A 14,283-nucleotide genomic window follows, 5' to 3' on the forward strand; every position below is an offset into this window, starting at 1 on the left:
TGTGGTCCGATCCTAGACTCCGTCTCCTCACAGACGAACCTTCGGCAGAACCAGCGTTGATTGGCCGAATGCTGTACACTGGCCAATCAACGCCGTTCAATTTATTCCTATGAGAAAAAGTAAGCTCCCTCGTAACAGCGAGCTACCAGCTCTCTTCTGACTAGCAAGGGCGAGCCTGCTCCAGAACCAGCGTTGATTTGTCGTAGGCTCGTCTTTGCTAGCTTCTCCCTGTACAGTACGTGATTTAGTGTGCAATGGCTCGGAACCGAGGAGTACTGTACTGTATATGGTACAGTCTTCCTCGGTTCCGAGCCGCTGCACACTAAATCACGTTGATCCGTTCCTACGTCAGAACGGATCAACGTCGTAAGTCGAGGACTACCTGTATAATAGATGCAACTGGTGCACTGGGGTGGTCCTTTAGCTCCACGAGCAAAGCTCAAGTTGGATGGGTGATGTCCCCCTGCACAAGATAATGCAAATAGGAAATGGTAGTGGTCAAAGTAGCAAGAGCAGTGCTCCAGGAAGCAGAAGGCCCACCCCCACTGCACCAACTGCCAACATTACATAAGACTTCAAAGTTGTTTTTCTCCAAATCTACAAAACTGACATATTATGTTGGTAGCGGTATGTTGCTTAGCACTGTAATGTGCTCCATAACATGATGGTGATAGTTGATTATGCTTAGGAGAGGTGGTAGACTCACTTTACAGGGGTTTCCACCACTTTGATATCAATGGCCTCACATCAGCAAATAGATTGGCCTGTGACACGTACCTTTAATAGTATACTAGGCACAGCTCTGTACCTTTCTGTGGCAAGCAGCACTTTTCTCTCCACATTTTTTTTTTTTTTTTTTTTTTGTGGAAACCATACCGACCCCATCTTAGTCTATGGGGTACGCTGGTTTCCTTAGGTAACCGCTTTTTTATGTGGATAGGTTTCCGTTCAGGGGGTCCCCAAGCGGACTCCCCGACTGTAGACCCGAACGCATATGAGAACTGGGCTTATGCCTGGTATTTCAACAAAGCCCTATTTAATTGAATGTCAATGAGCTGCAGTAACAGGAACAGTCTTTCTGGCAAGTGCTGCAACTGATCATTGGGAGTGCTGGGAGAAACCCTCTTCATTATACTGTTAATATCTAACATTTATCTTACATTGAAAACCATTTTAGGCAGCTTGTAACTATTGTGTCTTTTCAGGATTGCCTTAAGTCTTTTTCCAAAGAAGAGAAGCTCACAGACAATAATAGATTTTTTTGTAGCAATTGCAAAACTAGAAGAGATTCCATGAAGAAAATAGAAATTTGGAAACTCCCACCTGTCCTTCTTGTGCACCTAAAGAGGTAATTCTCTCTTTCGGCATGATTTCATTATATTTTATCTTTGGAATATCCAACATAACCTCAGCTGGTCAGAAATGTTTTTCTAACAATTATACCTGTCAATATTTTTCCTAGATTTTCTTATGAAGGACGCTGGAAACAAAAACTTCAAACATATGTGGATTTTCCTTTGGAACATCTTGACTTATCACAATATGTCATAGGACCCAAGACATTTAAGAAATACAGTTTATTTGGAGTATCTGTAAGTAGTGTTAAGTTACAAATGGTGGTATTGTGTCTTTGAGATCTGTTTGGTGGATTAAAAAATTAAATTTGCCTTAAAGTGAACCTGAAGCAGAATGGTTTCAATGCAGACTGAGCATTACAGGGTTTGTGCAGAATCTGGCAAACAGCTGTGTGCTGTTGAAAGTGAGCCACTCCTCTCTGTAGGTTGAATTGAACTATGGGAAGAATATGCAAATCTGCCTTCCATGATGTAATTAGGAAGACAGTTGCTGCCTCAGTATTGCAAACCAATAGAGGGCGCTCACTGGAATGTGCAAGCCTGTCTTAAGACAGGATTCCAGTGAAATCCTATTAATATTATAAATGTGAAAGTTTGTGGGTTTGTGAGTTTCGATGTTCGGATGTTTGTTCCTCAATCACGCAAAACCCACTCGACCGATTTGGCTGAAAGTTTCCACAAACATAGGTAATACACCCGATTGCGCAATAGGCTACTTTTCGTCACAATAGTGCACATACGTTTGTGCCAGGACCCCCACAAAACCCAAACTCACACCACCATCTCTGCAATCTCACACACTTTGGACCATAGCAAGCCACAAAATTCATATTGCCCTCTACAGCCTCGCCCCTAACCCCACACAATCTCATATACATATACTTTACCACTTTGCCCCTCACCTTAACGATACTCCAGGAGGTTCTCTTTAACGCTCCGGAGCAGCCATGTTTGCCAACCCCCACCGCTCTGACAATCCGCGACACCGCCCACCCATGTCAATACCCCTAGGCGGTCTAATAAATGCAAAAAAAAAAAGTTTAAAAAAAAATATAAAAACAAATAAAAAGGATTAAAAATTCAAATCACCCCGCTTTCCCTAGAACACATATAAAAGTAGTTAAAAACTGTGAAACACATACATGTTAGGTATCCCCGCGTTCGAAATCGCCCGCTCTACAAAGCTATACAAATATTTTTCCTGTTCGGTAAATGCCGTAGCGGGAAAAATGGTCAAAAGTGCCAAACCGCCGTTTTTTCACTGTTTTGATTCTGATAAAAATTTGAATAAAAAGTGATCAAAGCAATAACATTTCCCAAAAATGGTAGAACTACAAAGTACACCCGGTCACGCAAAAAAAGACGCCCTATACATCCCCGTACACGCACGTATAAAAAAGTTACGGCTGTCGGAATATGGTGACTTTTCAAAAAAAAAATTTTAACATAGTTTTGGATTTTTTTAAGGGGTCAAAATGTAAATAAAGCCATATAAATTTGGTATCCCCGGAATCGTAACGAAACACAGAATACAGGGGACATGTCATTTTGGTTGTACAGTGAACGCCGTAAAACCAAAGCCCGTAAGAAAGTCGCAGAAATGCATTTTTTCTTCAAATCCACCCCATTCTGAATTTTTTCCCTGCTTCCCAGTACATTATATAGAATAAATAATGGAGGCATCATGAAGAAAAATTTGTCCCAGAAAAATTAAGACCTCATATGGCTCTGGGAGCGGAGAAATAAAAAAGTTATGGGGTTTAGAAGGAGGGGAGTCAAAAACTAAAAACCAAAATCACAAAAATGCCATCGGCGGGAAAGGGTTAACTTCAAATACCTCTGTCCCAAAGTCACTATGTAAAGTTTCTCACAACACCGTATATATAGCAGCTCAAATACAAAGTAACTTCAACACAAAAGTCTCACGGATTCTCTGAATTAGAGCAAAAACAAGATACAAACTTACCTTTCATATCCCATACCTTATACACACTACGAAAACCTTACCCGCGCCTGTATATACCCACTACTACAATCACCGCAGACGAAGTCGCGGGTACCAGCTAGTAACCCAATAATGGCTGCTTCCAGTGAGCGCCCTCTATTGGTTTGCAATACTGAGGCAGCAACTGTCTTCCTAATTACATCATGGAAGGCAGATTTGCATATTCTTCCCATAGTTCCTTGCAAAGTGGAGTGCTAAAGGCTTAACAAGTCTCCACACACCTATATGGTGGTCTCTCCCTAAGGAGTGACAATATCCCCCGTAGGTTGAATTGGTTATAGCTGCTCTGCTTCTTAAATCCCAGTACTTGGCATTTAACTGATTTTGTAAAACAGCCATGTTTTCCTTTAAAGAGGACCTTTCACTACTTGATGGACGAGTACTGTCAGGAGGGGAGGGGGGCATTCCTCACCGCTCTCACAGTAAAGCACTATAGACGCTGCTGTGAGGAAGGGCGTTCCTGACTAACTGTCAGGAACGCCCTTCTGACAGTGAAGAGCTACGGTACCGGCAACAATAGCTCTTCACCGGGGGTACAGAATGGTAAAGCTGATAGTGCGCTGAATTCAGCACACTGTTGGCTTTCTAGCAGTATATAAAACCGCATGTGCCCCAGGAGGTGAAAGGTCCTCTTTAAATAAATAGAGTAGGAGGTTATTTCTTTTATATGCCTAGGACATAATATGCTTATGTTTTATAGCTCTTATGTATTAGGACAGCACAACCTGAACTGAGGCCTTTGAAATAGACTCCTGGCCTGATTATAGGTTAGTCTTGTTTATTGTAGGAGCGTTTTATATCAAGAACTTAAAGGGGTTTCCCTATCTCCCTCCCTCATAGTTTGCCTGTTGTCTCTGTTCTTCGCTTCCTGTATTTTTCAACAAACTGGTGGGTAGGGGATAACTCACTGTCTGGGCCAAATTGCAATTGCCTGATTGCCCAGAGAGCAGAGCAGAAGATAACAACTCTGAAAGTGATCCAGAGAACTCAGTGCCATCCGTCCTGGATCAGATAACAGGCCAAGTGCCTTGACAACAATGTGTAAACAATGGGAGGAATAATTTCACATAGCAGGCAAACAAAACATCGTTGCTAAAGCAATGTATTCAGGAAAACTCTTTAATTTACATAAGCTTGCGCTATAGATGGGGTCCTTGAGATGGGAATACCCCTTTTAATCCACCATATTTCTTTTGTTTTCATGCTAACCAAAAGTTACTATTCTTGACTTGCATAATTGTGTTTTGAATAGAATCACTACGGTGGACTGGATGGTGGGCATTACACTGCTTACTGCAAGAATGCAATGAGACAAAGGTGGTTTAAGTTTGATGACCACGAAGTGTCCGACATATCAGTATCATCTGTAAAGACCTCGGCTGCATACATCCTTTTTTACACTTCATTGGATATGCGTGGAACAGAGCTTTTGACATAGGCATTTATCCAGAAATCCATTAATCTGTAATGCCAATTGGAAATCGCTAAATACATGGAGTAGAGGATTCTACGTAGTGAATTTTAAACACTGTGGCGTTGGGTTCATTTCAGCACCATGGGGGTCTTAAGAATGGAGTAGTTGAGCTATCCTTTTCCTGCTCTGAAATTGCAATGTGGTGTGGCATTTGAAGCCAGGCATGTAAGAAGAAAGCGGAAAGCGCAGGCACATTTTCTATATACAGCTATTAGAATCGCTGCTTGTACTGCCCACTAGTGTAATAAATGGTAGCTTTAGATGATTTCCACCTCTTACCTCTTCTCTTCTTTATGGACCAGTCTATGCTACACACCATATTCTCTGATACTGGCAGGAATGGCTAGGCTCGGAGCACATTTGCAGTTTGGAACACTGTGAAAGTTTAAAAAACTGCAGCAGCAAGATACTGAAAATGCCTTGGATATGTCCATATTATCCCCTCTTTATGTAATTTCTCGTTTGTCTAGTGTCCTTTTTCTTGCCTTTTTCCATATGCTTCTCTACTGTGACATATAAACGGTCTAAGCAGATTGGAATGTATTGGAATCAATGACTGCATACTTGCACATCACTCCTCTGTATATAACTTTTATTGTATATTCTATTTATGTAAAATATCTATAGCACTTGATAAATTTCTGTCTAATATCTGAATAAATCTATCTACTTGAGGATGTATACAGTTACTCCGATAAAATTACAGTATATCAATATTCAGAACCCTTTACTAATTTCCTTATTGAGAGCAGCCATTTGAGGGTGGAACAAAGCAGATGTCTCTAAAATAGTCTACCACTTCATTTATTACATGTGTGTAATACATGGATTTCAGCAACCTGGTAATGGGCTTCTTGCGCATGTGATTTGCTGATGGCCTAAAAGCCTTTGCTTCAGGGCGTTTTACATGGGGCAATATTTTACTGCCTGAACAATTGTTCATTGGAAGGGTCCTTCTGTAACTACTCCCTATGTAAAGGTGGCCGTCAAACAAGCAAACTCAAGGTTGGTTGTTGACAGCACAGTTGTGTAGGGTCTTGCTTAACGTTGTGTAGTAGCCTTTGCTTAAGAATGATCTGAAGATATCAGGAGAAATATTCCTCGTCCTATGTGGTCAGTATATATGACCACCTATATGACCTGGGTGACCATTGACATTTGGCTATACTGTTATAATTTCTGCTCCCAGCGTGGCTGCATCTGCTGTCCATAGTCACTTCAGTTTATTCCATGACTGATGTCTCACTCTTTCACCTTATCTTGTATAATTGTATGATCTATTATAATACTTATGATTTTTCCAATCTCATCTCTTCATTGACATTTCATTACAGGCTTATCGTTCTCACCCAATAATACACAAAGATTTGCACAAACTTCTGTCCAACTAACGTTTTAGTTATGATTTTGATCTGTTGTAGGCATATACATGTAGTCTGGTCCCAGCAGATGGTCTTCTGGCAGGCATCATCCTGCTTATGTTCAGTACGTAAGAAGGGTGTGCTCTGAATCATAAGAAAAACTATTTGGGGTATATCAAAAATACTTATTTCCACTAATTTCAGTGCAGTATTTTTGTGTTAAAATTTTGGGTAAAAAATATATCTGGACTTAATTTTCACTAGAAATGCATTCTCTGAAATAAAGTTTTTCTTCTATTACATTTGCGGAAGTGTTTTTTTTTTTTTTTTTTGTTTTGTCTTTTTTGCCTGGTCTATTTTACATAAAGTTTCAGTCCTCTGACAACTCTTCATAGATCTCATATTTCTATTGGAAGTTCCTTGTAGCATCTAAGGTATCGCCATTTCTGTGCAAGGGATAGGTAAAGACTAAGAGGCCTTGCTGCAGTTTCACATTAAAAGCCATATTGGAGTCTGGATGGTAAAAGTTGAAGTTTAAAGGGAAGATGTCACATGGAAAATGTTATCTAATTCGTAGTCAGTGTGTTATAGAGTATAGGTACAGGTTTGCGGCAAAGGATTCAGTATAAATTGTCATTTATTTGCTGAAATCTCTGCTCTATGTTGAGAAGACGTGGAGGTGGTCCTATCGGGTGTGTTTGTCTGTACGGTCATAGAGTGCAGGCTATCAATCACTGATAGGTCCGCCTCCACTTCTTATCATTGAAATCTCAGCTTTGTCTAAGGAAGACAACAACAGGTTATACTGAATCTAGAGAAAAGTTATGGACACTCCTCTGAAACCGAGGTTTGGACCAAAGAGGAGTACATGTGGGAGGCGTGGAAGTAATGACGCTGGATACTGAAGACTTGCTTGACTTCCTCCTCCACATTTGTGGAAGAATTGTAATGGTTTGTGGTTCTTTGCTACTGGCAACATATTTATGGCTTGCCACTATAGTGATGACTCCTAAAATCCTTGTCATGGTTAAGTGAAATACAAAGACACAACTATGCAGTCCTAATGGAGTGAATGGAAAACATTCATTAATACGATTTTGTGTGACCTCTAGTGTTATACCAGAGCTGAGTGTCATGGCAAGCTGGTCTAGGAGGACAGCAAACAAATGGTTGTCTCACATATACCCTGAGCGTTCAAGACAATGTCGCATTTCAATTTTTTATTTTTTTTTTAATCCAGTTTACGCTATGTTCACACTTTTGCCTGGTATCCATCCGCCTGCAAACCGTTTTAATAAAAAAAAAATAAAAAAAAAAGGTTTGGTACAAAAAAGTTTCCAAATGGTTACACAGCAGATACCCAAATCCGTTTTTTTACATGGATTAGTCAATGGATCTCCGTTCAAAAAAAAAAAAAAAAACTGACTGTGGCAGTTTGTGCCCAATCCATCTATATTTTTTTTCTTTCTTCATTCTGAGCAAGCAGAGGGGAAAAAAGGATTGCAAAACTGACACAAACTTATTTCTACCAGACACAAATGCTCCAAACGCTCATGTGTGGATGGTTTTTACAACAAATTATCAATAGATTTTAAAACGAAATCAGCTTTAGAGGATTTTGAGACTGTTGCACGGAGAGCCAAACGCAGATGTGAACGCAGCCTTACTTTGACTATGTCTCTTCTATTTACCGTATTTTCCGTCATATAAGACGACCCCCAACTTTTCCAGTTAAAATCTAGAGTTTGGGATATACTCTCCATATAAGACTACCCCTCTTCTGTGGGGTACCTCTACCTACCCCGTTGCATACTCTTTAATGCTTTTTTATTTGCTTTCAACGCGGAGACCCGGTTGCTATTACCTTTACATACCCAGTGGAGGCCAGGGGCCGCAGCATCGCTCCACTCCTGCCACTGCAAGAAGCCAGCAGCGGCGGGAAGGTTGCAATCCCGTTCCTCCACCCCCTGCTCCACCGTATACCTGGCGTATAAGACGACCCCCAACTTTTCAGAAAAGTTTTTCGGGTTAAAAAGTCGTCTTATACGCCAGAAAACATTATCTGTCAGGAAAAATCGGCAACTGTTTTTTCTGAGATCCACCACCCCAAAAACTGCCTGGTGTGGTTTGCAATGGCTGAAAGCTGCAGTGAAAACTCCCTGTATAAATTTTTATTTCATACCTGTCAATTTTGCTGTTTGAGTTTTTTTCTTTTTCATTTCATTGTTAAAGTTCATCCACTGTGCTAGCCTCCTATATATAGGTCCACATGGAGCTGGGATAAAGGCGGCTTTATTTTAACATTTTTTTATTTTGGAAAACCATCTAAACATCTAGAAAAAAACATCCAGATTTAAAAGTGGATCCATTAGGACGAGAAGTGTAAGTTTTTCTTTTATAAACCTTTGACAATTATTGTTACTGTATGGCGACTTATGTTAAGTTTAGTAACAAATTCATATTTATCATCTTTTTTTTTTCCTTTAAATTTCAATAAAGAAAAACAGGTGCAAACACTCTGACGTCCTCTTTATTGGCCTGTATGGCTTTCAGGATCAGCATGCAGAACAGGAGGCGGTCTTCTTTGGGAAGCTGAATTTCTGACTAGTGTAAAACAACATGTAAGCTGAAGATGTTTGCACCATAGATTCTGAAATCCGGAAGTACCTAGTATCATCAAAGGCATTCCACTCTTTGGTTCCAGGATGTTTGCAAAATGCGGTATAGTGGCCAACATCTATTTCCCCAAAATGATTCTTAAAAAAAAAAACAAAAAAAAACAAGGTTATGTAATGTTTTATTGACAGAAGATTGCAGTTTATACAGGGTTCTCTGACTTAGCAATAGGGTTACATACAGACACACAGACAAACTGACCCTTCCACATCCTTAAAACTTAAATACAATAAACTTAGCCTCAGTAGTGAGGCTATGCATCTTTCTGCCGCAGGATGTGGTGATGGTGGATTCATTGTGCAAGCTCTTTCCTTTCTTAAAAGGAAAAATAATACAGGTTATGAGATTTAGGCTTTTGGTGAAGATAAGTTGATCAATATTGATTGTCAGATTTGGAGACTGGAGGTTTTTATTCCACTGATATGGGGAAATTAGCATCCGCCAATCCTGTGGATCAACACTGTAAGGTAATAGGTTAGGTTTGATAATCCCATGTCTTCATGCAACCTCGTCTATTATGTTACTATGCTATGTTACTATTTATAAGAAGGGTAAAATGGGTTGTATCCTGGGGACGGAGGTTGCAAGGGAGGACCCAGTGGCAAGTAAGTTGCCACTTCTTCCTCCATTATAATCCACCTGTGACAGGGCATGAGAGCGAGGTGTTTGTTAGTAGAACCTCACGAGCTCCATTTGGATCAAACGGATCAGAACTGCTAATATTATACTCCGGAGCCTCTTCAGACATCAGAGTATAATCATTGGACACCCAGGGTGGTGAGTAAACATATAAAGGTCTAACTCCTGAGTGATGTTGACAACTGCTGACATCTAATAATGGTCCAGGACTCTAAGAGCTAGTTCACACAGGGCTAGGGATGGCGTATTTTGGTCCTGATTATGACGAGGAAGCCACGTCAGAATAGCATCGAAATGCGCCTGCCGTGACTGTTGCGGCTTCCAACAGTCGCGGCTTCCCGCTCCATAGTAGGCCCAAATGAATGGGCCTAGTCTGGATGGTGCTGTCGTGAGGCGAACGCTGCGACTGAATTAGCCGTGGAATCCGCCTGAAGAGAGGACAACTTGCTTCTTTTTTCCTTGAGCGGGAACAAACCACTCACGGAAAAAAGGACGCTAGCAGACTACATAGACCTCTATTGTGAGGGAGCAGATTTTGAAGTGGATTCGGCATCAAAATCCGCCACCTCTTGCCCCATTTGAACGAGCCCTAACTTCTCATTCAGTGACAAGTCAATGTACTACAGTATATATACTTACCACTACAGCGTATAGTTTGTACTTTTGCTGTTTTACATTAGCTGCTGAGAGAAATGGAGACAAATCCAAATTGTTCAGCGGAAAATCCACACTTGTCTTTATCTTTCTTTTCAGACGACGTTTATATTCAAACCTGGAGGGATTACAGTAAGTAGCATTATACAAATGTAGAAATTATATCTGGCTTTGTTTCCAAGGTATATGAATGGGATCCCATCCACTGAGCTGCTACTGTATTTCAGAGTGGCTAACCCAGTTCTATAGGTGATGTATTTGTGATTTCTGTGCCAAAGATACACAATTCAGTCATGGGCACATGCCCTTATTGTCTACGCCTTTTTGTCATATTTGTGATTATACTTTTGCACCATGTTATAAATACAGCAAAAAGAAACTCCACTTTGACCGCACACTCTTTCCCTAAAGTCATAAGGACAGCATAACTTTTGGAAAAAGAAACACACATACATCATAAATAAAGCAAAGCACAAAACAGCAAATAGAATAGGCACAATTTATACACACACAAAAAAGGTGCAAGTAGCTTAATAAATGTGCCCCTATGTAGGTAAACCCACTTTCAGATTGGTTGTTTAGAGGTGGAGAATTGCGGCTGACACATTAAAGTTCCTAATAATATTCTGTCCTAAGACAATTGTACTAGAAGTCAAATTTTATTAGCATTTAGATGACATTGCAGCAAATGCTCACACACATTTTAGACTTGATGTCTTGGCTCAGGGCAGTGACCTTTCTTGTGTGACATTTGCAGTGCTTTGGATTTTATGGTAAATGATGCATTCTTAACTAGAGATGAGCGAACAGTGTTCTATCGAACACATGTTCGATCGGATATCAGGGTGTTCGCCATGTTCGAATCGAATCGAACACCGCGTGGTAAAGTGCGCCAAAATTCGATTCCCCTCCCACCTTCCCTGGCGCCTTTTTTGCACCAATAACAGCGCAGGGGAGGTGGGACAGGAACTACGACACTGGGGGCATTGAAAAAAATTGGAAAAAGTCATTGGCTGCCGAAATCAGGTGACCTCCATTTTAGACGAATAGTGGATTTCAAATCCGGGTCATATGAGAATGTGAACTTTGTGACTATGAGACAGGGATAGCTGTACAGGCAGGGATAGCTAGGGATAACCTTTATTTAGGGGGGAATGTTATTAAAAATAACTTTTTGGGGCTCTATCGGGTGTGTAATTGTGATTTTTGTGAGATAAACTTTTTCCCATAGGGATGCATTGGCCAGCGCTGATTGGCCGAATTCCGTACTCTGGCCAATCAGTGCTGGCCAATGCATTCTATTAGCTTGATGAAGCAGAGTGTGCACAAGGGTTCAAGCGCACCCTCGGCTCTGATGTAGCAGAGCTGAGGCTGCACAAGGGTTCAAGCGCACCCTCGGCTCTGATGTAGGAGAGCCGAGGGTGCACTTGAACCCTTGTGCACCCTCGGCTCTGCTACATCAGAGCCGAGGGTGCGCTTGAACCCTTGTGCACACTCTGCTTCATCAAGCTAATAGAATGCATTGGCCAGCGCTGATTGGCCAATGCATTCTATTAGCCCGATGAAGTAGAGCTGAATGTGTGTGCTAAGCACACACATTCAGCTCTACTTCATCGGGCTAATAGAATGCATTGGCCAGCGCTGATTGGCCGAATTCCGTACTCTGGCCAATCAGCGCTGGCTCTGCTGGAGGATTCGGAGTCTAAGATCGCTCCACACCAGTCTCCATTCAGGTCCGACCTTAGACTCCGCCTCCTCCAGCAGAGCCAGCGCTGATTGGCCGAATTCCGTACTCTGGCCAATCAGCACTGGCTAATGCATTGTATTGGCGTGATGAAGCAGTGCTGAATGTGTGTGCTTAGCACACACATTCAGCTCTACTTCATCGGGCTAATAGAATGCATTGGCCAGCGCTGATTGGCCAGAGTACGGAATTCGGCCAATCAGCGCTGGCTCTGCTGGAGGAGGCGGAGTCTAAGATCGCTCCACACCAGTCTCCATTCAGGTCCGACCTTAGACTCCGCCTCCTCCAGCAGAGCCAGCGCTGATTGGCCGAATTCCGTACTCTGGCCAATCAGCACTGGCTAATGCATTGTATTGGCGTGATGAAGCAGTGCTGAATGTGTGTGCTTAGCACACACATTCAGCTCTACTTCATCGGGCTAATAGAATGCATTGGCCAATCAGCGCTGGCCAATGCATTCTATTAGCGTGAACTGAGTTTGCACAGGGGTTCTAGTGCACCCTCGGCTCTGCTACATCAGATTGCTACATCTGATGTAGCAGTGCCGAGTGTGCATCAGATGTGTAGTTGAGCAAAACTGACTCAGCACTGCTAAGTCTCTGCATTCGCATAGGAATGCATTGGCCAGCCTTCGGCCAATCAGCGCTGGCTCTGCCGGAGGAGGCGGAGTCTAAGGTCGGACCTGAATGGAGACTGGTGTGGAGCGATCTTAGACTCCGCCTCCTCCAGCAGAGCCAGCGCTGATTGGTCGAGTTCCGTACTCTGGCCAATCAGCACTGGCCAATGCATTTCTATGGGGAAAAGTTAGCTTGCGAAAATCGCAAACTGACAGGGATTTCCATGAAATAAAGTGACTTTTATGCCCCCAGACATGCTTCCCCTGCTGTCCCAGTGTCATTCCAGGGTGTTGGTATCATTTCCTGGGGTGTCATAGTGGACTTGGTGACCCTCCAGACACGAATTTGGGTTTCCCCCTTAACGAGTTTATGTTCCCCATAGACTATAATGGGGTTCGAAACCCATTCGAACACTCGAACAGTGAGCGGCTGTTCGAATCGAATTTCGAACCTCGAACATTTTAGTGTTCGCTCATCTCTATTCTTAACTATTAATACATGAAATATGATGTTTATCACAATATGCTGTTGTTTGTAAAACATATGCAAGGCTGGCCTGCCATCGTACCTTTTTAAATGAAGTATTAGAATCTTAGGGAGTTTCCATATCTCGGCTTTGACTGAAGCATCTTGCTTAATTTTACAAAAGGAACAGAAGATTTTATCTGCCCTGGTGAGTGTGACTTGTTGAAAGAAGCATTCGAGACATTCCTATGATGTGCAAAAAATATAAATGCTGTCAACCAAAAAAATTAACTTATCAGGAGTCAAATGTTAAAACCCTGATATTTCACCTGTAAATTATGAAGTCAATGAACCATAGAGACATGACATCCGCAACCCATTATAATGCAAATAATTATAATTTATAGTGAAAATGTTTCTAATGTTGTCAATATTCTACCTTCTTATTTTACAATCCCAGGTTAAATGGCATTGATCGCTTCTGTACCAGAAACCCCAATAGCTTTGCGCTGGAAAAGTGTCAATCCCACTATGGGTCCTGAACTTATGGCTTGTGTTAAGGAACTCCATAGCCTGGAATACTTGATTGTAACTACTGCAACCATCAATAACAACATGGGTGAGTTGTTCCAATTTACTTGTTGTCCATGGGATACCTATTGTACCTTAGACCTCTAGTGACCACCCTAGTGACTAATACCCCACCCCGTCTTCCCCTCCCTTTTTCTCCTTTTTTTGTATGTCCCCTAGATCTTTCATAGTTTGATACCTGCTCCTTTGGATTTCATTAGTTTGTTTTACACAGTTGTTGATTTTTTTTTATTGTTGACTGATCTATGCTGACAGTTTCTTTTTTTATTGAATCAATTTGAGCCATAATTTTTTAAAATCTTTATAAAAATTACAATTAAAAAAGGCATTGATCAAAATTAGTATTAGGCCATAGAGCAATGTTGTTGAATGGATAATATTAATAATTGGGAAGTTGGTATCTTCATAGTACATAAATTTAGCATTCAGCATTGCGGAAATGCAGCGTTTTTGGCTGTGTGGAAAGAAATTGTTGGAAAAAAAGTGTTTTCTAGTATCAGCAAAGTGAATGAGATTTGTTTTTGTTTTTTTTTTGTTTTTTTACGTTATCCACACATTGCTGGAAAAACAGCTTCAGAAAAACTGAAACTGAAAAACGAATGATTTGTGCGGGCAGTGCTCAGTAAGCACACGGACCCCATTATAGTCTATGGGGTCCGTGTGCTTTAACCACACAGCGCTTGCAGTTGCGATTGTATGCCG

General features: G+C 41.4%; 1 protein-coding gene across 1 annotated transcript in view; it reads left to right on the top strand.

Moving 5' to 3' along the window:
* Positions 1 to 6,458, top strand: part of USP8 (ubiquitin specific peptidase 8) — a 38,955-nt gene extending 32,497 nt beyond the window's left edge. Inside the window, exons 18-20 of the mRNA XM_075273344.1 lie at positions 1,206 to 1,348; positions 1,463 to 1,592; positions 4,613 to 6,458. Of these exons, the coding sequence (XP_075129445.1) occupies positions 1,206 to 1,348; positions 1,463 to 1,592; positions 4,613 to 4,798 (459 nt within the window). The 3' untranslated portion in view covers positions 4,799 to 6,458. The remainder of the gene's footprint in view (positions 1 to 1,205; positions 1,349 to 1,462; positions 1,593 to 4,612) is intronic.
* Positions 6,459 to 14,283: the final 7,825 nt, after the last annotated feature.

This window comes from Leptodactylus fuscus, chromosome 5 (assembly GCF_031893055.1).
Source record: "Leptodactylus fuscus isolate aLepFus1 chromosome 5, aLepFus1.hap2, whole genome shotgun sequence".
Lineage (NCBI taxonomy): Eukaryota > Metazoa > Chordata > Amphibia > Anura > Leptodactylidae > Leptodactylus > Leptodactylus fuscus.